The sequence below is a fragment of the Epargyreus clarus genome, unplaced genomic scaffold (genome assembly GCF_041222505.1).
Source record: "Epargyreus clarus isolate Ecla_fem2 unplaced genomic scaffold, WU_Ecla_fem_2.2 ptg000027l, whole genome shotgun sequence".
Lineage (NCBI taxonomy): Eukaryota > Metazoa > Arthropoda > Insecta > Lepidoptera > Hesperiidae > Epargyreus > Epargyreus clarus.
This window is the reverse complement of record NW_027332234.1, coordinates 9,898,755-9,923,837: the sequence shown is the minus strand read 5'-3', so window position 1 is coordinate 9,923,837 and position 25,083 is coordinate 9,898,755. Positions and strand designations below refer to the sequence as shown.

The following is a 25,083-nucleotide window of genomic DNA, read 5'->3' as shown; positions in this document are numbered from 1 at the left end:
AGGCGCTGGCCAAAGTGTAAATTTACAAGTTTACATCAGGATCCTAATGAAGATTTAGGATGAGAATTACTTTGCTGAAAATTTTGCAAAAAGACCACATAACTTGCTTAAAGTATTCTTTTCATTCATACAGAAAATATATTTTATTGCAAACTTGTTGCAAAAATATTTTTGGAGAATAAAAAAATTCTGATTTGGAGAATATTTTTAAAGTGGAAACTCCCTTAGTGGCGTTGTGCACTTTTGGTGAAAGGTAAAAAATGTTAAAGTTGCGTCAGGACCCGTGAACTGAATTATTTTGACCTGAATTACGAAAATTCGTAAGACGTTGTAGTAGTCCAGAAGTGTTAAACTTTTAATGTGATATATATTGTCATGTTTGTGTACAATAGCGCAATAAGTGAATATTGTATTTGACCACATAAATTTTAGTATGTTTGTACTGATAATTAAAGCAATTCGTGTAAGATTATCCCCTTACCATTCCAAAATATCAAAAATGCACAACTTTAATATTCAAGTTTTCTCTTCTGCCAGCACTCCCGAAGTGCAACCCGTTTATTTTTTTTAATATTGTAAATTTTTATAAGAAGGACATACACTGCCTTCACTTGTATGCAGAACTTCACTTTTTGTAGTACTTCGTTTTCTAGGCAATATTTTTTCAACTATTTTTCTTACACTTCTGAAAATTTAACAAAAAAACTTCAGAAGCCTTTAGACGATCGTCAGAAAGTCAAAAATAACTTCAAAAACATATATTGTGACATTGAATCACAATTGTAATATCAATACAAAATAAATATCGCTAAAGCCGTCTTTGCCAAATACCGTAAAAAATATTTTGTCGCTAATACATATTACTTCCTCGAAAAATGAACATTAGTGATACTACTTTGAGGAAAACCGCGCTGAAAGTAGACATTTGGATGCATTCCAATCCGCAGTGGGGCCGCGGATCATATTAGCAATCTTCTTCTGTTATAACGAGGTTTTATGAAGCCGCACACTCTTGTAAGTAATAAGTGTATGAGTATAGTATGATAGATTTAGTAGAATATGAGAGGAGTTAATTATCTATATTTTTTCTTTTTATTATATTATTAGCGATCTTCTTCTATTACACCGGGGTTTTATGAAGCCGCACATATATGTAAGGAATAAGTGTATGAGTAGATGTACTGTATGTAGATGTATGTACTGGAATATGAAAGGAGTTGATTATCTACAATTTTCTCTTTTTATCATATTAGCAATCTTCTGTAATACCGAGGTTTTATGAAGCCGCTCACGTTGTAAGTAATAAGTGTATGAGTAATGTATGTTTGTAGACGTGCTGAAATATGAAAGGAGTTGATTATCTATATTTTTTTCTTGTCATTATATTATTAGCCACCTTCTTCTGTTATACCGAGATTTTATTAAGTCGCACACTTATGTAAGTAATAGGTGTATGAGTAATGTATGTATGTATGTATGTATATGTAGTGAAATAGTGAAAAGATGATTATTTACGTGTAATTTTCTCTTTCCATCGTATTTGCAATCTTCTTCTATTATACCGAGGTTTTATGAAGCCATACACTTATGTAAGTACTAATGTATGACTAATGTATGTATGTAGATGTAGTTGAATATTTTTTCTTTTCAGTTTTTGTATTTTTATACATAATTGAATATAACGTGGGCTGCACACTCCTGTTGTATTTCAAAGTCTGGGTCTTGGTATGGAATCAATTTTTGTGGATTGCTTTTATCCACACGGATCCACACCCATAGTTACCACATGGATCCGCATGCATCCACATCTATAGTTACGACTAAGGGCATTCTACAGCAGGATAATGCATTTCATTTATAATGTGGTAACATAATTAACGTGTGGTGAGAGAGACACACAAAGTCCTCTAACCTTGTCCTTAGATGTAGCAACGTATTTACACTGGATACAGATTGACAATCCATGGGCGGTAGCATATGCTCGTTTGCTAAATCTGCTTTTAAAAAGCACATCATGAAGAGTCAGGGAAGATTGTAAGTAAAGGACTAATTACCTTATAGGGCTTTACCCAAAGGGTAAAAACGGAACCCTATTACTGAGCCTCCGTTGTCACTCCATCTGATCGTCTATCACAGGACTCTTTCTCTTGAACTCTCATAAGCACGTGATAATTTTACAGTGTATAATGTAGATACACGGAGTAAATTCTGAACATAAAGAAAATTTGGTGGCACAGAACCCTCCATATAGGACTTCCACTCGCACTTGGTCATTTATTTTTCTTGCTCCCACGTTTTAGGATACAAACCCCAATCGTGACGATTCAGTGGCAAAATGTATGCTATTGGGCTATAGGAACTTTTATTATTTTTGCTATTCGTATCTAAATGATATTTGCTATTTCATCATTTGAAGGTGGTAGAACCCTTTGTAGTTCGACTCCGGCGGCACCATCGCCACCTATTACTGCCTCATAAAAGCAGCGTTAAGCGCTGCTGTGTTCTGGCTGTGTGTGTGTCTAGTGAGGTAAGGGAGACATACTTTTCCGAGGCGTTCTAGCTTAGTCCTCAGGGGTAGCGGCGTATCTGTGGCCGACCTCAGGTAGAAAATTCTAATTCTATCTGGGGTTGATTACAAATGTCCATGGGTGGCAGTAACCACTTGCCATGAGGTGGACTGCATGCCCGTCTGCTACTTCTATCTTATAAAAAATCAGTCAGTTCATATTATCAGCACTAGAAAGATCGATGTGTTATTCCATCCTACGATACTCACACACAGGAACCCATAGAGAAATATTTACACCGCAGTACGGTATTAATGAGGATGGACTTTGTGACTTGTATTGGATATAAATAGTATAAGCCTTTGAGTAGATTACGAGTACATTTATTAATCTAAATATCTTTAGTGACAACTGTAGACACATAATTTGTTTTTGTATGTATCAGTAATTAATTCTTTTACTTCTGTATCTATGTTAGAATGAAGTTTAGTAGAGAAATAGGAGTAAAAAAGTTGAGGGACTACAATTTTTGATAACCTCACATAGGTATAAAATCTATATGTTATGAGTGCTGTGGAAATACATAAAATGTATATTTATACGTATGTATATGTATCTATACGTATGTATAGATATAGAAAATGGTATACTAGACAACTTTGCATGGTAGTTTGGGGTAGTGACCATAGTGCCGCCCAAACAGAAACTTGCTTAGGATTGTACTTGGAACCCTTTGCACGGCAGACTAGTATAGATTCCTATCTACTGCAATTTCACTCCAAATTTTGATCGATATGTAAATATTATAACTTAATAGAAGGTATCACCTTTGTATTCTCCCTTTTCCTCTATGACCATTGACGACCTCCTTAACAATTTTGTAAGACAACCCAACAAATCAACCTCCATGATCCATAACAATTTAGTCGAACAACCCTCAAATGATAGGTACAGAATTTTCTACGATTTTATAAGTTGTTTGAAATAAAAATCGAATTTTATTACCAACACAATAATCACAATTAGTTACCGCGTAATAATTTCAACGAGCTGCGGTCACGAGCACATAAAAGACCAGCACATTACCAGTAATGGAAGACGCACCTCGCTAACAAATAAAAAACGTCTGGAGAAACCGCAGGGAAGTTGCGCTACGTATTTTAATCCGGAGCAATATTTCAGATGTGCAAATGAAAAGTTAGACGAAGACTTGGAAGATGCGGCCCGCCTTCCCGCTCGCCAACCAATGGAATGGGTGGGAAAGCAGCGTCTTCTGTGGAGGCGGGGCGTGCGGTCACAGAGCCATTTGAATAAAATTTTTCCTTTGAAGAATTCTTTATTCGAATATATTGTGGTCGCGTGGGACGCGGCGCGAGTGCTTTGATTACTTTTGTATCCCGTTTTACGGTCCAGCTTGCACATATATTATTTCGCGTCGAATACTATCTAATGTTTGCACGGATCGTTTGTTCATAATCGTAGTCAGTTAGTTCATAATGTATCAACTAGGTTACTACAATATTTGCATATGCATACACTCGCTACACGTAGACAATCCTCTAAACTCAGATCATTGCCCATAATATAAGAATCTAGAAGTTAGAAGCGAAGAAACTCATCACTACTAAATGTAATCGGCCACGATTTGAAAAAGTAGTACATGTGATTGGTAAAAGTACCTCTATTAAGTAAAGATTGACTGTCTTTATTTCTAACGATACATTACTTACATTACCATAGAGACGTAGAGGTACCAAAAGAATACCACCCAACCCAGCACGATTTTGCACCTAATTCAGCGAACAAACGAGCTCCCAACACGTGCGTGGCCTAAAAACTGAAGTGAAGACATAAGAACGCGAAAGTTTGGAACGGTTACCGCGGCGCTACACGCAAACATCGTGTAGGCTGCGGTGGCACGCACGTAACAGGCCCTTGTCAACCATAACGCCGCCGCAACCGGCCGACCCGCTCCGGTTAGCCGCGGAAAACTACCGATTCATTTACGGTTGCCCCTCGGTTGCGGGGTAGTCGCTAAACTAGCGTAACTATGTTCTGCGGTGCTACGCTTCGCACCCTATTAGCCGCTCTATGATACCCGATTTGATTATGACTTTGAACTTAGAACGACGTTGCTGCTATATCAAAAGTCAATACAAGTCTATCGAATACAAGTCGATCAATTTTTATAAGCTAAGCAGTGCAGTACGATGCAGTGCGACTGCAGAACTAACCTAATGTAAGCCTTTATACAATCTCTTGTAGATCTGCTATGTTTCAGTTTGAAATTTCTACTGTAAAGTTTTTTGTATTAATTAATGCATCAGTAAAGCAATCGTGTATGGACCACTATTATGTATTCCAAAGAGAACAAGACTTTAATTTGACGTCGATAACAGTAAGGACTACCATTATGTTCGACCACATCATATAAATGAGCTGAATTTACCATACCCTTCAAATAAGACATAGCGTCGACAACATTGTTGTTTACTCAAAAATATTGTTTCTTGTAACTATTAGGAGTGATGCAAGAAACAATCTTTACTAATATTATAAAGAGGTAAAGTTTGTAACTTTGTTTCTTTATAATATGTAAGGACTAATCTTTGGATAACTGAACCGATCATGAAAATTCTTTCACAATCAGAAAGCTACATACACTATTCAGGAGTACTAGAGGCTATATTTTATTATGATTGAACAAAAACCGACCGAAGCCGGGGGTACTGCTAGTATTATATACAATAGAGGTCGAAGGCGGAGGGCAGAGGCCCTTTCACTCGAACGTGGGTTAACTAGGAAACCTATCGTCTCATTTAAGGTTAATGGTTAACCCTTACGATTTGAATTTCGAAGTAATTTTGTTACCGTACCTTTGCATTGTGGTTAGTAATTATTTTTTATCGATAAATTCAAATACTTAAAAGCTTTTTAATAATCTTATATATTTTACCAAGCACCATAAGTGTTCAAAAATGATTTTGATACAAATTTGCGTGAAGAATGTTCATTAAGTATAATACAAAAATACCGTTAATAATAAATAAATAAAATTCTAAGAGATTACCACTACTACACCTACATTTTAAAACAATTTTAAGACTTTATATAACATAGATTGACTACTTTCTTCTAATTTTAAGACGATAAATTAAAGAAGAAAAGCCGGCGAAAACATTGTTACAAAAAACCTTATTTGCATATCGCCAAATCAATATAAAACGTCAATTTAATATCAATTACAGCAAGTAGTAAGTTTTTTCGTGAGAAATAGTAATCCTTATCTAATAGCAACCCTTTATGCATTATCGGAACAATACTTCTAAATGTATATAACATCCACTGATCAACCCGTTCATGTACAATATGTACCTCCAGACATGAATGTCAGTTGAATTCCAACACAAAGTACAGTACACAAGTACGTATAGCTACGGAATCTCGGTATGTAGAGCTAACAAGCCGAACACCTTAGCTTACATCAGCATATTAATTCAGTCAATTAGCGCTCAGGCATTAGCACATCGTCGGCCGTCGCGCAATCGTCGCGACAACGCGGGCTGTGTTTGACAGCTGTCAAATTGGATTGCAACCGGCTATTAGGGAATGTCGTTGGAGGAGACGTTACGTGGATGCGACTACGTTATTCAATTATAATTAAGTATAGTGCTGTTATGTAAGATTGCGTTATAAGGTTGATGTTGAATGGGAGATGAAATATCTAAGAGTACATTGAAGTTGCATTATTTTGAAAAACTGATTGATTCAGTCTCGATTGTTTTGCGATAAGCGAAATTATACTTCGGTTGGGTATTACATCAGTCGAGATCTAATATTGTGATGATATTTTATAGAATTGCACTACTAACAAGTTTAATTGAATGTTAGCTATATTAGTTAGGGACGCTATTGGGGTAAAGACGTTACCTACATAGGTATAAGTCGATAATACGATTGTTTTATCGACGATTGCTTAGTTTTACGGCAAGTGATCTTAAAATTAGTGCAAGTACAAAGATAAGGCAAGAGAGATTTTAAACTTTACTTGAAAAGCTGTTAATGTATGAAAAAAAAATTAACCTGAAACAATATTAAAGAGTTAAAAGTTAAAAAAGAGTTAAAAAGGGTAACTGAATTAAAAAAATGAGATACAATGATAGCTGTCAATTTAATTAAAAAATAAAATAGTTATTTAAAATATTTATTTATTAAATATTGGATTCAAAAAATGTAACACTAAAGCACTGATCAATTTATATTCAAGTATTTACTACGGAATATCCATACCATGCTCACTCAGTGCCATCGAACTGCTCAGACGAAGTTGCGTTGTAGACACTACTGGCACTAAGCGCTATTCGTGCCCAGTTCACTTAATTGTATTGTGTGCCATTTTCTACCCTTACTGCATTTAAACGGTTAATATTTTTATAAAAAACGTACGTATCTTTAGAATCTTTAGTACGTAGAAAATATCATTTTTCGTAGCGAGCTGTATCCCGCGATTTTACCCGCGCTTAAAACAGTATTGGGAAATTTTATAGGTTTTCATTTTTTGTACGGAACCTTCATTATTTTTCTATAATAAAAGTAGCTTAATTTACTCCATATGACATCAACAAACTGCCGACAGACATTATTCAGAATAAACAGATAGAGACATAAAATAAATTATACACACACATAAAATAAATTATAATAGATTGTTTATAAAGAGTACCGTGTATACTTCCATAATTATGCAGTTAGTAAAAAGTTTTTTTAATGTGACAAACAAACACCTCAATTTTATTTATGTGTGGATCTTTTAAGTTCTACAAGAGTTAAAATTGTGTTCTAAAAATGATGAGAGCAAATATATCAGGAGTAAATCAATTATCTAAAGCAAAGCCGAACCACCGAGGGGACGCCCTACAGGGACGTTTCAAGTTTTGTTTTCAGTGTTTATTTTCTAAAAATGTTATAGAGGAATGATTTTAAAGCAGTATTGTTTTTAACTATACTTTGAATGGAAACTATTATTTGATAATTCAATTTAATCTGAACGATTGAAAAAATATGTACCCGGCAATGTTTTTAGTACATTTTTAGTTGCACGGGAACTCTAGATAAATTGAATAAATAGAAAAATATTAAATCCACTTATCAGTTTTCGAAAAGCACGTTTTGAGTTTATCATAAAAGCGTGTTTTTTAGTTTTTTGAACTATATTTATTTTATTAATTTTTAGTATTTGTTGTTATAGCGACCATCATTATGCATCGTCTGTAAAAAAATCAAGTGTCTATCTATTACGGTTTAAGCGATAAAACCATGTGACTCACGAACAGACAGCGGAGGGTTTCGTTTTACCCTTTGAGTACGGAATCCTAAAAATCATTCTACAAGATGGCATTATAGATATGTTTCAGTACATTTGAGTTATAAGGAAGTAACATTATTATTTTTCAAAGCTAAAAATCAATCTAGTAACTTTGCCTGAACTGTCCCTAAGGCGCTTTCTCTCGCCTCGAAAATCGTTAATCCTGAGGATGTTGATAAGAGTAATGGTACAAAATTATTAAAATCGTGTATTGTCATCGGTTTTTGATAATTCTTCAAAATTTTGAATTAAACTGAACGTTCAAAGTGGATAGAAATCGGGTTCAAAGATTCCGTTACTGTTACGTACATACATACATACTCGTACATACAACCCAAGCTAATTAAAAGAGTGTTAAAATATCAGGTATCATGAAAATGAAATCTGAAATTACTGTTGAAAGTTTAATGGAAAATCTAATATATAAAATTCTCGTGTCACAATGTTAGTTACAGTACTCCTCCGAAACGGCTTTACCGATTTTCACCAAATTTTATATGCATATTCAGCAGGTCTGAAAATCGGCTACTATCTATTTTGTATACCCCTAAGTGACAAGGGTTGTTCACCTTTAACATTTTTTATTTATATGGCAACACAACGTTTGCCGGGTCAGCTAGTAATTTTATAAAATTCTCAAACCATCAGGCCACAGGACTTCGTAATATAAACACCAAATAAACACAATAAATTTAACGCTACATATAAATCAATAGCACCGTTTAGGACGTCATAAACGCTCGTCATTCGTTTAGCGTCACAAGGAGTGAGTGAGGGATTGTTCGCCGTAAAAACGGCGCTATGGTATCGTGATTCGTGTGCACGGAACATTAAGTGGGGTTATTTATTTAGGCGCGGCAACAGGCCCGTGGCGAGCCGCGACTGGCACGGCACCGGTACATCACTCTCTTGTCTACCGCCGTCCCGAGAGCCATTCGTTTTGTTCTTTGATCGCCAATTTCATGCGAATTATGTATGTTTTATGATTTTGGTGTATATGAATGCTGGTTTTGTGAGGTTAATGAGTATTAGGGAGGTGTACCGACGGTACGTACCGTTCGGGTGTGTGCGTATAGGCTGTAGGTAGTTTTATCGGTACCGGTACATCACTCTCTTGTCTAACGCCGTCCCGAGAGCCATTCGTTTTGTTCTTTGATCGCCAATTTCATGCGAATTATGTATGTTTTATGATTTTGGTGTATATGAATGCTGGTTTTGTGAGGTTAATGAGTGTTAGGGAGCTGTACCGACGATACGTACCGTTCGGGTGTGTGAATATAGGCTGTAGGTAGTTTTACCGGTACCGGTACATCACTCTCTTGTCTACCGCCGTCCCGAGAGCCATTCGTTTTGTTCTTTGATCGCCAATTTCATGCGAATTATGTATGTTTTATGATTTTGGTGTATATGAATGCTGGTTTTGTGAGGTTAATGAGTGTTAGGGAGCTGTACCGACGATACGTACCGTTCGGGTGTGTGAATATAGGCTGTAGGTAGTTTTACCGGTACCGGTACATCACTCTCTTGTCTACCGCCGTCCCGAGAGCCATTCGTTTTGTTCTTTGATCGCCAATTTCATGCGAATTATGTATGTTTTATGATTTTGGTGTACCTTATGTTTGGTGTAAGTTTCGTGAGGTTAATGAGTGTTAGGGAGGTGTACCGACGGTACGTACCGATCGGGTGTGTGAATTAAGGCTGTATGTAGTTTTACGATGCGTGAAGTCTGATTTAGTTTTTGCATAAAAACCAGGTAGATTGTAGTTATCTAATAACAAGCGATTGCTTCAGTATATTCCTTTTTAGTAATGAGTTTTATGAACGACAATTGTTTTTATTTTGTTTCAAACGTAGTTAAAAGGATTTCGTAATAGGAGTTTTGTTTTCTTGTATGGCATTCCGCCCCTAAATAGTTTGACTGGGTTTCTAGTAAGTAATTTCAAATCATACCGGCAATGACGGTTTATTGTTCTTCGCTCCAAAGATTAAGAATTAACGCGTCTTGCATTTACTGTAGTCGTTGCTCCGTATGCTTACCTACTACTAAAAAGGCTTTGTCTGTAAAAAAGTCCTTTAACTAATATTCTGAACCGTAATATCAATTGCCTTAATTTCCTTTAAAATTTTCATGACCAATGTTAACTGGTCTGACTTATTATTAAGTTCCCTTTGAGCCGATGTACTTACGCGTTGCGGCGGCACCGAACCGCCCGCCCTACGCAGATAATTCAGTTCCTATTTAACGCATTTTTTTAACAATTGTTAATGCAATGTTTCATTCATTTTGTTTTAATAATAACAATTAACTCAAGCAAAATGGGTGAAGAAACATTTAATAGGTTATAAACATATGTTAGTAATAAAGAAAATTCTAACCGAAAACCAAAACTGGGTATGTAGTAAGTTTTACAAGACACTTTCTGCTCAAATTCGCCCGAATTATTAGGTTGTTGCTTAAAATAATAATTTAAAGATTTGATAACTAACATCACTTATAGAAAGGCATCGCTACACATGCCTACCAAGATGGCGCTCACAAACCGTGATCACACCCTGAGTCATCATCAACCCATTATCGTAATAATAATGAAAAGGATTAGGCCATGGTCCACCGCGCTGGCCAAGTGCGTATTGGTAGACTTCACATACCTTTGAGATTTTTTTTATAAAACTCTCAGGTATGCAGGTTTCCTCACAATGTTTCCTTCAACGTTTAGCAAGTGATAATTAATTTTGAATACGCACATAACTTTGAAAAATCAGAAGTGCCTGGGATTTGAACCTCGGACCCTCGATCGAGAGGACGCGTTTCTTAACCACTAGGCTATCACTGCACTCCCTGAGTATGAACACACTATAGTAAAAACCCATACGATCTGAGAAACAATGGACATCTTATGCTAAGCCTATTTTTGCGAGTCGGGCCTTTGACAGAGAGGTCTATATCTTTTAACTATTCACACGTACAATAATCAAATCTTAACGTTTTAATTGTATGATGCAAGAGATCAACCCAAATAATAAGCAATTTTGTAAAAGTAATTTTAAAAAATGTGACGATTTAGATATTTCATATTTTTTATAAAATTTCATATATTTTTAAATAATAACATTATAATATTATTTTTATGTATTTATAGTTTTAAACTGTATTTATTTATTCACCTTATTACTTAATCTTGTTTAAAAAGAAGTACAAAAGACATGCAATACATAATTAAATAATAAAAAAAAAATAAGGAAGGATATTTTAAAACGTTAAATACAATACACACTAAACCGGTAAGACCAAAGAAAGCCCAATAGTACGAGTATGACTAAACAGAAAGTAGTACATATCACAAATATGTTAGGCGAGCGCTGCATAAATATTGGGAGCAAGTCGGTAAGTGTTAACGACGTGAGTTCCTCTCGGGTCGCGTTAATAAACTCCGATAGGCCGCAACAAGCCGGACTCGTGTACGGCGTCCATTTTTAACGAGCCACACACCGTGCCCGCAGAAAGTAGCCTACACATGAAATCACGTATGAATGAGGCTTTTTTTCAGTTTTTTCGCGTGTAGCCAGCGGCGTGCCGCTTCAGGCCCCATTAAAGCTTACATGTCACTCTCCCCTCCCCCCGACCCCGGCGAGGGGGTGGAAAAATCACAAAATCGGTATTGGCTGCATCCCGCAGCGCTCGGCAAAGCGCTCTACAATACAGCTTTGACGGACGGTCATTTAATATTAACTGTGGTTTTTCCGCAGATGGAAATGTTTTTTTATTGCCGGTTATGCTGTGATGAAGTGGTCGGCCCGTTGTTTGTGACGCGCTCTGATGTGTTGTGGATGAGTTGCTCTTTTATGCTCTCCACTGCTGAATGAGATTTCACTTCGAGTGCTTATTTTGCTCGACAGTATTTTGACAGCGGACGCGTCATTGTAATTTCGACAGCGATCTCTTTGTAGTGAAGTACTTTAATTTAATTTATTATTTTGTGTACATTCGATCTGAATTGCGATGGAAAGCGTCGGTATTTTTTTGATAGACAATTATTTCCGTCGCGACCGTTGCGACCTAAACGTATCGGTGCAAATTTCATTCGACATACAAAATTGAAAACAAACCCGGCAATAAATTTTTAACTTTTCGAACAAGTGATCAAAATCGAACTACAAAAAGTGGGCGCCCGGCGAAAAGAACTGACCACAGATTGAATTTATTGCTTGCTCTCTGAGTAAAAAGTTTGTGCAAATATTTTACAATCGCACATTAAGCATCATTAATATCCTTCATTGCATTTGGTAATATTTTGAATATATAAGTAGTATGTACGTAATAAAATATTTTGCCAACTGACAATAACTTTCTACAGTTCTCAACTATATTATGTATTTTTTTTGCCTTGTGGGCAGGATCGGTACCATTTAAGTCTCATAGTAGCAGTAGATAAACATAAAGTAGACGAAAAGCCCCAAGAATTTGTACTTCTTTGGCGTAATTAATAAAATAATAGAATTACTTGTCTAAACTGGCACGACAACAATATAATTGGTCGGGTTTTCAAGCGCATCAGAACTACTATAACTTGAAAAATATAATTGAGGTAATATTTTAAATTATAATGTATAAGAATTTATATATACGAAATTGTAAAAGATCAAACATATTCATATATTTGTATTCTATCAATAATACACTACTGGAAAAAATTAAGGGATCAAAAAAAAATTGCAAATTTTTTGGTAGTTTTCAACAGGCCGTAACTTTGAGAGAAATGGTCGTACAGGAAACAAAAAAAAATGAAATTGTAGCTCCAAGTGTCTAGTTTTTGGATTAGAACTTCAAAATTTTGTAGTCTCCGCGGTTTCTGAGTAATCGTAGAAAAACCAGCAACAAAAAAATTTTCAAAATTTTTTTAGTTTTTTTTTTGGTCTACGGGCGTGGAAAAAAATTTTTTAGCTTAACCACCATAAGGATCGGATACTTTGTTCATTTAGCTTTAATTTCTTTTTTTAAGCACCCTGATACGTCCACTCCTCGCTGAGATATCGGTCTTCAAATGGAAAAGGATCTTTTTGTCTTTGATTATCGATATCTCAGCAACCAATGATCGTACAGAAAGTTAAAGATGGGTTTCAAGAACTTGAATAAATTCCCCTTAACGACTGTCCATTGTTTTTTCGGAGTTTTTTTTTCTTTTCTTTTTGAAAATTTAAGCACTTTCTGGAACAAAAATGTGGAAAAAGCTCGGAATAACAATTTTTTTTCTCATTTTTAAAAATTATGAGCTTTTCAGAGCAAAAAACATGATCCTTTAATTTTTTCAAAAATTCGATCAAGTGAAACAAAAAAACGGCTGGCTGGATTAATTTGATTCTTTGTAGGGTTTTTGTGGACATATTGAACTGTAAAAGGCACACTTAACATTAGTGGTTTCCTCAATATTTACGATCCAGCGCTTGATTTTCCAAAAAACCACCAAAAGCCCTTTTTTTGTTGCATTTTCAAATTCATGTGACAGAAAGAAAACATTTTTTTTCGAAAAAACAATGGACAGTCGTTAAGGGGAATTTATTCAAGTTCTTGAAACCCATCTTTAACTTTCTGTACGATCATTGGTTGCTGAGATATCGATAATCAAAGACAAAAAGATCCTTTTCCATTTGAAGACCGATATCTCAGCGAGGAGTGGACGTATCAGGGTGCTTAAAAAAAGAAATTAAAGCTAAATGAACAAAGTATCCGATCCTTATGGTGGTTAAGCTAAAAAAATTTTTTCCACGCCCGTAGACCAACATAAAAAAATAAAAAAAATTTGAAAATTTTTTTGTTGCTGGTTTTTCTACGATTACTCAGAAACCGCGGAAGCTACAAAATTTTGAAGTTCTAATCCAAAGACTAGACACTTGGAGCTACAATTTCCTTTTTTTTATTTCCTGTACGACCATTTCTCTCAAAGTTACGGCCTGTTGAAAACTACCGAAAAATTTGGATTTTTTTTTGATCCCTTAATTTTTTCCAGTACTATATATGGAATAGAAACATTATGTTCATGTTATGGGAGCTGTTAGTACTATCTAGTTTAAAATGAACGTTACAAGCCACCATATTCAAATTAGAACATCAAATGCACATCGAGAGAACAATCGAATAGTGGTCAATTCCACACACATAACATAGACGCCAGAATATTGTCAGTAGTCGATTAATTTATGAATAATTATACTTACTCTATGTGTCTGAAAGTAGATGAATACTGTGCCCTTAGTATGAGTTCTTACGTTTTTACAAAAATGACTGTGTTTGTATTTATTTGTATACGTATTTCGCATACTTCTCCAATCAGTTCTGATACAAGGGCCTGTAGGGGCGCTGATTGGAAATGTATGGGCAAATACGTAAACAAATACAAAAATATCAATTTTTGTAAAAACGTAGAAACTCATACTAAGAGGTAACACAAAGGCCTAGTTTGAAGTTTGAAGCACATAAAAATCTCGTTTATAAGAATGAAGTAACAAACGAGTATGCTGTAGATACACTTGTTGGTGAGTGGTCATGCCGTCCATGGACATGGACAACTTCAAGTAGAGCATGGGTTGTGCATGAAACCGATTACAGGCTCTGAGGACTAAGTCGGTTGCATATGCAAGTCAAGCGACATCCACACCATTAAACCGTACTGCAATATCTGCTCGAAATTGGTCTGGCGATGGTATCCCTTCGCTCCAACTACACGGCTCTAACCTTTATTGATAGATTTTTTCTACCACCAAATGCGCCTATCTAACAAAACATTATTAATCTATCATAACTATCTAATCTAAGTACTTGTCTATTTTGCCCCTGTAGTCCCGGGACCAGGATAGGCCTACGGTATCCCCTGCCTGTCGTAAGAGGTGACTAAAAGGGTGTGAGAGGAGCGTTAATTGCTCCCCCCAGGGCAGAGCCCGATAGAAGGGCATCGCGTTAGGAGGATTTCGGTTGTGTTCGGTTGATGATCCCGGAGTTCTCCACCAAACGCTAAGGACGGCCACCTGGGGGTTTTAGTGCGGTAAAAGTCCCACAAAACCCGGTGTCACCAACCACGGCGTCGGATACGTTTTGAAAGTTGCCCCCTCACCAACAAAAAAATGTACTTGTCTATTCGTGTCCATGGCACGGCAAACGGTACCCTAGTAAATAACTATGAATAGTGTGTTACATTTTAATATGTGTTACCGTGGCCAAAAATACATTATATAGGTACTAATGTCAATTTCAATTGTTGCAGGCAAGTCGTTCACGCTCACCATCACAATATCGACCACGCCGCCGCAGGTGACCACCTACAACAAGGCCATCAAGGTGACGGTGGACGGGCCCAGGGAACCACGCTCGAAAACCAGTTCGTATTACTTTTCAATGTTGGATTAGTTAAACTACGTAAAATACTACATTTTAATGTTGTAAGTTGTATCTTGTTGATATGAATTTGGGTCGATTTTAAAAGTGTTATGTGAATCAAAGGTACTTTTTAGTCATGTGCGTTGTACGTATTAGAAATTGACTATCACTTTAAAACTACATCTTGGAATTTTTTTATAATGTTTTAATGTGTACGAAGTTTACGAGTTCGCTCTTTCATATTGTGAAGTATAGTTTCAGACGTTACAGTGTACCTATAATGTGTTAACACTACTCTAAGCGGGGATGAATGATAATGATGATAATATATAAATAGCTTTTCTAGTACAATGACTAAGTAGTTGCTTCCACGATTGTACATAGTCGAACCCATTCTTACATCTCTTAGGACTTGCTTACACCGCGTCTACTGTCTTCGACAAACTACTTCTTTTGCTCAAGTCGGCCGAATATTTCCTCAGTTCAGTTCAAATCGACTGCCTCAAATGACGAGCGACTTCGCCTCACCAAGTATCCTTTTGGCTCCTAACAGTAAAGTTCGGCCAACCGTTGCTTACTGAAGGTCGACGGTCGATCGTAGACGGTCAAATTTGGACTGCGAACTCAAGCGTCAAACGACTAGATTTTGGTAGGCGCCCTTAGTGGGTAAGCAAATTCGCTTCACCACTTTGTGTAAATGAGACAAAGCATCACGGAACAAGTGGGCATAGGTCCTTTCTATAAAAAGCAACGATATCTATGGGAAGAGAGGCAATGGTGCGCTATTTCCGGCTTATAAAGCAAGAGGTATTAAGTTTTGACCCTAAGACTTATATTTAAATGAAAAGACGCTCTGTAAATAGTCTGTACCTCGGACTTTAAACTTCATCATCATCATCAACCCATTATTGTACCATTGCTGGGCACGGGTCTCCTCTCACTATGAGAAGGATTAAACCCAATAAGAAGGACTAGGACTTTATACTTACACACTTATAATTTGTCAAGTAAAGTACAATTTGAAAAAACATAATTATAAATGTTCTACTCTCTATATTTATATTCATTTAAAATGTTTGTTCCGCGGCCATCATTGTGAATAAACACGAAACTAAAAGGGTGCCATCAAATTTCAAAACAATCCAAAGTACAAGCGAGCGTAACCGCAAAACATTCGAAAACGAGCGTCCTAATGAAGGCAATTTATTAATAATTTCCATTTTGTTACTAAGAAACCCTTCACGAGATTTTCTGTTAAATACTCATGTAATGTACAATGGCAGGTACTCTGAGATACTCGTTCTTTTGTTTTTGAATGAAGCATTTACTCTTAAGTATTTGTAAAAAATGAATTGAGTATAAATTTTATTAGTAACAACGTATGTTTCGTTTGCTAATATTGTTGGAGTCAGTGAATCGTAGCAAATATTTTCAACCCATTACTGTCTCTCTGCTGGGCACGGGCTCCTCTTACAGTCGAAGAGGCTACCACTAGCTTATAGGTCCGCTACCCATGTCATGAAAGTGAAGACAAATTAACAAATTTGCATTTTTATCCATTTAAATTTTTGTCTTGTTTCATCCTTTAAAATCTCTAAAAACTCTGATAAATATAACAGAATCCTATAATTTATACAATATTGACCAATTTTTCTGTACAAATTTCCTAAATTCTATGTCCGACCAAAGGAAAATTTAAATAAACAATTTAGAGCCCCTTCTTAGCTAGATTTTTTGTACGCTTATCTTAAAGTCCGCCTATCGATCCCACGATACTAATTATTCTAGTATGGCACTATACGGGTAGAATGTTTATTTACTTTAAAGAACAATGCTGATACAAGACAGGGTAGGTGGATTAAGGTCTTAATGATAACGTAGCGCAATTTAAATAGTAGAGAGAGCCTGACGTTTACAAATGACGGGGCCGTAGCGACCCACTCCAAATCACACCTAATGTTCGATCAATCCTCATCACGTGGAAGAAATTAAAATAATTGCACGCTGCGGGATAGTGTCGGCCTTTGGAGCCCGAGCGTTAAAGGGTTAGGTACCGTCCGCGATACAAATACTTTTCTATGCGATACAAAAAAAATAGATTTTTATACATATTTTTTCTTTTTTATTTTAAATATAATAATTACGTTTGTGTTTCCGGTTGGTTTAATTTCAAAGTTAATGAGTCTTGTACATTGCTAGGTTAACCTATTATGAATGAATCTCTTTAAAATTATTAACTTTTCCCTCGAAATATTTATCAACTTGATTAATCAAGAAGCAACCCTATTGTCCTAAAATATTTTTAAAGCCTTATGATCAATACATCTAAGTAGCAAAACGTGAAAATCAGAGTCAAAATATTTATTTAAAGGTTCCATAAAAACCACTATTTGAAGGTCAATTAATTACATTACATTATGATGAATCGAATATAAGTGTTCAATATGTCCAATTCGCAAAAGGTCTAATTAGAAAATAGCTTTTATAGCAAAACGACGCAACTATTGGAAGGTCAAATGAGCAAATCGTCAGCATTTTCTTACTAAGTGCCGTAGGTACCTACTTAAGGTCTTAAATCTGTGTTAATCTGACATAGATTTATTTGTATCTAACATATTTCCAAAAAGTACTCCACATTTAAAATGCGAAGCATCCGTGCTGTCTGTACCTTCGGTAGACGAATGTGAGGGCACAAAGGAGGCTGCTGTAATGAATCGGTTGTTTAATTAATTAGTCAAGAAAGGGCTCACGAGGGGGGGAGGGCTAACCACCCCGCGCGTGTGTGCATGCCCTGCATATTGATTTATTATGCCTTCAACGTCTATACGAAGGCGATAAATTATTTAATTCTAGTAAGTTTGAGTGTAGAACAAGTACGGGATGCGGGCATATTAATGGCGGGTGTTGTTCAATCTTCACCGGGTGTTATGGAACATTTGGTGCTCATTTGCTGTATAGTGAATTGATACGCATGATTATTTAAATAATAGATACAAAGAAACTGTATCAGTACCTTTATATTCGTTTGGTAGCTACTGGGAAACTACAGCTAATATGCCAAAACATAGTAAAAATAGATTTCGATCATTGGGCGAACAATGAATTAAATATTGATTTAGATACGTTACGAAATGTACGGTTACCATTCTTAAGCTTAGTATTAACATAATGTAGTAAGGGTGACATACTTATCCGAGGCGTTCCAGCTTACTCCTCAGGGGTAGCGGTGTATCTGCGGCCGAGCTCCGGCAGGAACATCTAATCCCATCTGGGGTTGATTACAGATGCCCATGGAAACCAGTAGCCACTTACCATCAGGTCGACTACATGCTCGTCTGCTACATTATAAAAAAATACAAGGGCCTAAAACGACTCTCGTTTTTCATTTGATAGCATTTTCTAATATTTAGTATTCAATCATGTCCTCTGAATGACAAATTATTGTACTTAACTAGTACTATACAATTTACTATTATTGTTAGTTCTCCGTGTATATATACTTCTAAAATCGGTGATTAGGTACTCCATTTTTCTAAGAGTGTAATCACAAAATTATATCACAATTATTTGAAACATGTTACAAAATTCCCTGGATCAGGCCAGAGCTGCGCATCAGAAACTGTCAAGCCAATTACGTTTTACGATTTCCATACCGACACAAATAGGAGTAATAACAGTGCGGATATCACAAACATTGAACACCCTATACCCTTGTTTCCTATTTTTATCCACCGGGTGGGTGGTTCGGTGGTTCGGTTTACTGGGCGATGCGCAGTAGCCGCCTCCAATTTAATATTCGGTTGACTATTAACGATGTTTTTAAGGCAGCAATGGCTATTTTGGAGCGCGCGCGCACGCCCGAGGACCACCCGCGCGATTTTACGCCTCGCTCGTGACTAACTATTGTTTACTTCACACGTAAACATCGTAATAGGTGCAAGCAATGCACAATGTACATGAGATCGTTAAATTTGATTTCATTAATAGTGTATGGGAAGTAATAATAAGTTAACGCTTCACATTCATAGGTCCAAATAGCTGCGTATATCATCATCATCATCAACAACAACCCATTACTGTCCCACTGCTGGGCACGGATCTCCTCTCATAATGAGAAGGATTAGGCCATAGTCCACCGCGCTGGCCAAGTGCATATTAGTAGACTTCACATACCTTTGAGATTTTTTTTTTTAAATCTCTCAGGTATGCAGGTTTCCTCACGATGTTTTCCTTCACCGTTAAGCAAGTGATAATTAATTTCTAATAGCTGCGTACATCCAAGTATAAATACAGGAGTCTATCTCCTTACTAACCCGTTTTACCTATTTCTACCTTAACAGAAGTTTTCTGTGTTCAAGTTTATATACTAGAATTATATTTCTGACCTCTAGTGGGACTCCAATCCCATCTAGTATTGATTACAGATGTCTATGGGCTGCCAGTGCCACATATTATACAACGTTTCCATAAAAATAAACAAAAATACCCAAAAAATATAAAATTAATTATATGTACTTTTTCAAATTTAAATATGTAGTAAACGTGAAGAATCTGACATTAGATGAATTGTTATGTTCAAAGACGTTCGACGCTGGTTAGTTCAGATGAACTAACCAGCCAAGTGCATGTACCATTAACTAAAATTGTAGACTTACATAATAGACACATATGTACTACATTTGTGCCCTAAATAAAGCGGCGTATTTAACTAGACACCACAACAGCTTAGCCTTACACTGAAGATATTATTTCAGTTCTGAACCTTCCATATCAGCCTACTGTGAAGTCATTGCCAAAGGTCGAGCGAACGTTTCTCAGAATTAGAATATTCCACACGGTGGACAAATACTGAAGCAGGGCTAACTAGTTGAAATACTTGGCATAATAAATCTAACTAGACCGGACGCCACCCCTCGGTGTAATCCTTTAATCAGGTCCACAGTAGCCCTTGCCGCCCGCACCCTATTTTTCCCTCCCATCTGTAACATACCCCCTGCCCCCTCGCGACCCCTCGAACGGTGCAAATGACAGTTTCTAATTCCAACTTGCCATGAAAGTGTGTAATTGTTGTGCCGTTGATTTATACACTCGAACCTTTACGACGGGAACCAAACATGTGTGCATTTCAAAATTCGTGTGCGTGTGTCGGTGCGTCGACGTTCTCAATTGTTTTTCGATGTGTGCTGCATTTTGTCAATTTAATGCTCTCCGCCGTAATATAAATGAGTTCGTATGGATTAATTGCAGTTGCAGCATTTTGAACGATGTTTTGTATTGGGGATAATGAGTTGAGTTGGCAATATCGAGTAGCGCGTCGCGCAGTAGATAATGTGAATTTCGCTGCTTATCGTATTTCACAATTTTCAGTCCTTCATGTTATTTAATCCGGATTAAATATGCAACATTTAACTTAACATAAGTATTTTCAGGAATATGCGTTTCAATTCCTAACAGTATTAAAGTTTCATTATGTGAATTCGGATACATAATTACCTATTTATTTTAAAGTAGTTACAACGAAGTCAGATGGTTGGTAAAAATTTCATAGAACAGGAATGGATAGTAAGATAGGCTATTATTTTATCTAAATGAAAGATGGTTCCATTATATATTTTTTTTAATACGTTAACGTAAAGTATAAGACTAAGATAGTCGCCTCTTAAATTAACTTGCGTCCACCGCATCCACACCCCTCCACCGAAACGAAAAAACTACTTTTACGATAGGTGTAGCTGTACCTAGTATCTTTTCGGTTGAACCGTGCTCGTTGCATTTTAATTCCTATATTATTATCAATACTTAATATTCAAATTTCAACACATACTAGATTGAAGGTGGTAGAACCCTTTGTGGTTCGACTCCGGCGGTACCACCGCTACACCTATTTCTACCTACTAACAGCAGTGTTAGGCGCTGCTGGATTCCGGTTTGAAGGGTGTGGTAAGGGAGACAGACTTTTCCGAGGCGTTCTAGCTTAGTCCTCAGGGGTAGCGGCGCATTTGTGGCCAACCTCAGGTAGGAATATCTAATCCTATCTGGGGTTGATTACAGATGTCCATGGGCGGCAGTAGCCACTTACGATCAGGTGGACTGTATGCTCGTTTGCTACACCTATATTATAAAAAAACACACATTTCGAAATAATAGATATAAGAATCTAATATAATCAATGAATGATTGTTCCACTTCGCACTTCACGGTGCGGGGACCGTTTGCGCGACAGATTGAATTATGTCGCGGCATAGACAGCGCGTTGTCGCGTGAATAATTTGTGCGATCCTGATTGATTTAATACATTTATATTTCTTATACCTTTTATAGCGTGGTATATTTTTTGTTTCACTATTTTAATATAATCTTTACTACTAATAGTATACGCAAACGTTATTGGCATTAATTAACCAAAGATTAAATAAACATATAGAGACGTTAACACAATACCATGTAAACACAAAAGCGGCCTTGTCCTTCAAAAACGATATTCACTCAAATGACAACACACGAATCTACTAGATAATAGTCAGAAAAATCTAATATTACCAATGAATGATTGTTCCACTTCGCACTTCACGGTGCGGGGACCGTTTGCGCGACAGATTGAACTATGTCGCGGCATAGACAGCGCGTTGTCGTGTGAATAATTTGTGCGATCCTGATTGATTTAATACATTTATATTTCTTATACCTTTTATAGCGTGGTATATTTTTTGTTTCACTATTTTAATATAATCTTTACTACTAATAGTATACGCAAACGTTATTGGCATTAATTAACCAAAGATTAAATAAACATATAGAGACGTTAACACAATACCATGTAAACACAAAAGCGGCCTTGTCCTTCAAAAACGATATTCACTCAAATGACAACACACGAATCTACTAGATAATAGTCAGAAAAATCTAATATTACCAATGAATGATTGTTCCACTTCGCACTTCACGGTGCGGGGACCGTTTGCGCGACAGATTGAACTATGTCGCGGCATAGACAGCGCGTTGTCGTGTGAATAATTTGTGCGATCCTGATTGATTTAATAGATTTACATTTCTTAAACCGTTATAGCGATAATTGTTTTGTTGGAACATTTTAATATAATCTTTACTGCTTTATTATTTCATGCAAAGGTTATTTTCATTTATTACTTTAGTGCCAACCAAAGATTAAATAAACGTATAGAGACATAAACACAATCCCATCTAAGTACAAAAGCGGCCTTATGCTTCAAAAACGATATTTATTAAAATAAGAAAAAAATAATCTACTGGATAATAGACACAAGACTTTAATATTACCAATGAAAGATTGTTCCACTTGGCACTTCACGGTGCGGGGACCGTTTGCGCGACAGATTGAATTATGTCGCGGCATAGACAGCGCGTTGTCGCGTGAATAATTCGTGCGATCCTGATTGATTTAATACATTTACATTTCTTAAACCTTTGCAGCGCTATATATTTTTTCCAAATATTAAATTATCACTGTATTTTTAAACTTATCATCATACCATCTTTTTACTGTTATGTCCTTAGTCGATTGTACATTTCGGTTAACAATACATACAGAGAAATAAACACTGCCTATACCACTTATATAAAGACGATCTTGCTCTTAAAAAGCGATATTAAAATGTAATGATATAAAAGAAAAGAACACAAAGAAGAATTTTGGCAATAACACAAAAGTACAATGTGCCAAAGCTTGCTTTGATATAATCAAAATGAACTTGTCGCGTAGATTGTAATCTTGTGTATGACTTATTTTAGTCACGTTATGTTTTAGTAATTTAGATATTTATTTCACTTTAACGAAGGAATTAAATGATACAGCATCTGACAAAGATCGCTCCGATATACGTAAAATGAGATTGTCGCATGAATAATTTGTGTGACTGGAACACGTGACACCTGCGGGACGGTGCGTGCCCGGGGACTTTGATTAGTGATGTCGATTGGTTTGTAACACGTTTCGGACATGTTCAAAAGGAGGGATGACAGAACAAGAGGATGATTGTCAGTCAATAGCATTGTAATTTTTAAGTTAGGTATAAAACGCCTTGAACTTTTACGTTAAAGGGGGTTTTAAAAACAGATCATATCTAGTCACCACTCATATATTAAAAAGTATTTGTAATAAATAATGAATTTATGGACGGATTGATGGACGATTTCAGATTTCATTAATCATAATTGTGGTAGAGACAAACTGAAGTCTGGGTCCGATTCAGAGGGCCCTTTGGTTGGATTCTATCTTACAATTGCGGAATAGTATGTATCTACACCTTTGACACCCCCAACACATGTTTCGATGATCTTATTAAACCGACTATTTCTATACGATAATTCCTTAATCAGTAACTGTCACTTGTATCTCAGAATTTCTTATTTTTTAGGGGTACAAGTCACAACGATTTAAACTCGAAAGATTTCGTGTAGGATTCCATATAGATCTTTTCGATTCAAGTATGCAAGAATACACCGAAATGACACACTACACTACCTATACTACGCATATACTACACTCGTAGTAACGTAGCGCAGTATAGACACTTTAACAACTCTATAGGCACACGATACATATCGAATCACAAAGATTGCCGCGGTGTAGGCAGAATGAACTTGTCGCATGAATAATTTGCGCTATCGGAACGCGACACCTGCGGGCTGATACAAGCTCTGGAACCTTGATCAGTGATTTTGATGGTTTTGTTCTTCTGTTTCTATGTAATGGTTCCCTAGTAGAGATTTCAGAATGATTGAACGATGACCTGTACTTGATTAAATTGAATTGATTTCAGGGGGCTTTATGTACTATTCGCATATTAAAATTGGTCATTAATGGTCATAAAAAATTGTTGTAAAGCTAGGTTTAACCGCGGGGGTAGTGCCAATATTTGTTTCTAGTTACTAAATAAACTAAGAAACTAACTAACTAAGAATGTAATTGGCGGTTCACTCACATATGAGTCCATCTTAATCCTCTTATGTCTAAACTTTCACGTAACACGTTTATTAATTGTAACACGACGGAATATATAATCATGACTCTAGCGTGGTAAAGGCACGTGGATGCCTGTACCATGATTGATACAATCCTCACATCGTATAGCATCTAAACTTCACTTTAATACGGTTTTTAATTGTAACAAGTCTGTATAATAATCATGGCATAGCGCAGTAAAGCCGCGTGCAAAATGCTTGTGTTAAGTCAATTGCTAACCTAAACTAACAAGTAGTATTCCTCCTAAACTTCAATGTAACACAAGTTTTAATTGTAACACGACGGAATTATAATTAAGACTCCAGGGCGGTAAAGGCACGTAGATCCCTGTATCATTATTGGCACAATACCTCTTATCTCATAGCATATAAACTTCAACGTAACACGACAGAATATCATCTAAACTTAAACTTTGTAGATTTTTATTTAAATGCCCTTACTATGATAGAACGATTTATTTTATCTTAAAGCATCTAAAATTCTACGTAACACGACGGAATAGCATCTAAACTCCAACGTAACACCCAGTTAAATATTAATTGTAATATGACGGGATTATAACCATGTCTCTGGCGCGGTAGAGACATTAGATTCCTGTACCATTATTAGCACAATACCTCTTATCTCATAGCATGTAAACTTCAACGTACCACGACGGAATAGCATCTAAACTTCAACGTAACACAATTAAATATTAATTATAATACGACGGAATTATAATCATGACTCTGACGCGGTAAAGGCACGTAGATTCCTGTACCATTATTAGCTCAATACCTCTTATCTCATAGCATGTAAACTTCAACGTACCACGACGGAATAGCATCTAAACTTCAACGTA

General features: G+C 36.2%; 1 protein-coding gene across 1 annotated transcript in view; it reads left to right on the top strand.

Moving 5' to 3' along the window:
- Positions 1-25,083, top strand: part of RunxA (RUNX family transcription factor Runt related A) — a 41,483-nt gene that overhangs the window by 6,227 nt on the left and 10,173 nt on the right. Inside the window, exon 2 of the mRNA XM_073088771.1 lies at positions 15,129-15,242. Coding sequence (XP_072944872.1) covers positions 15,129-15,242 — 114 coding nt within the window. The remainder of the gene's footprint in view (positions 1-15,128; positions 15,243-25,083) is intronic.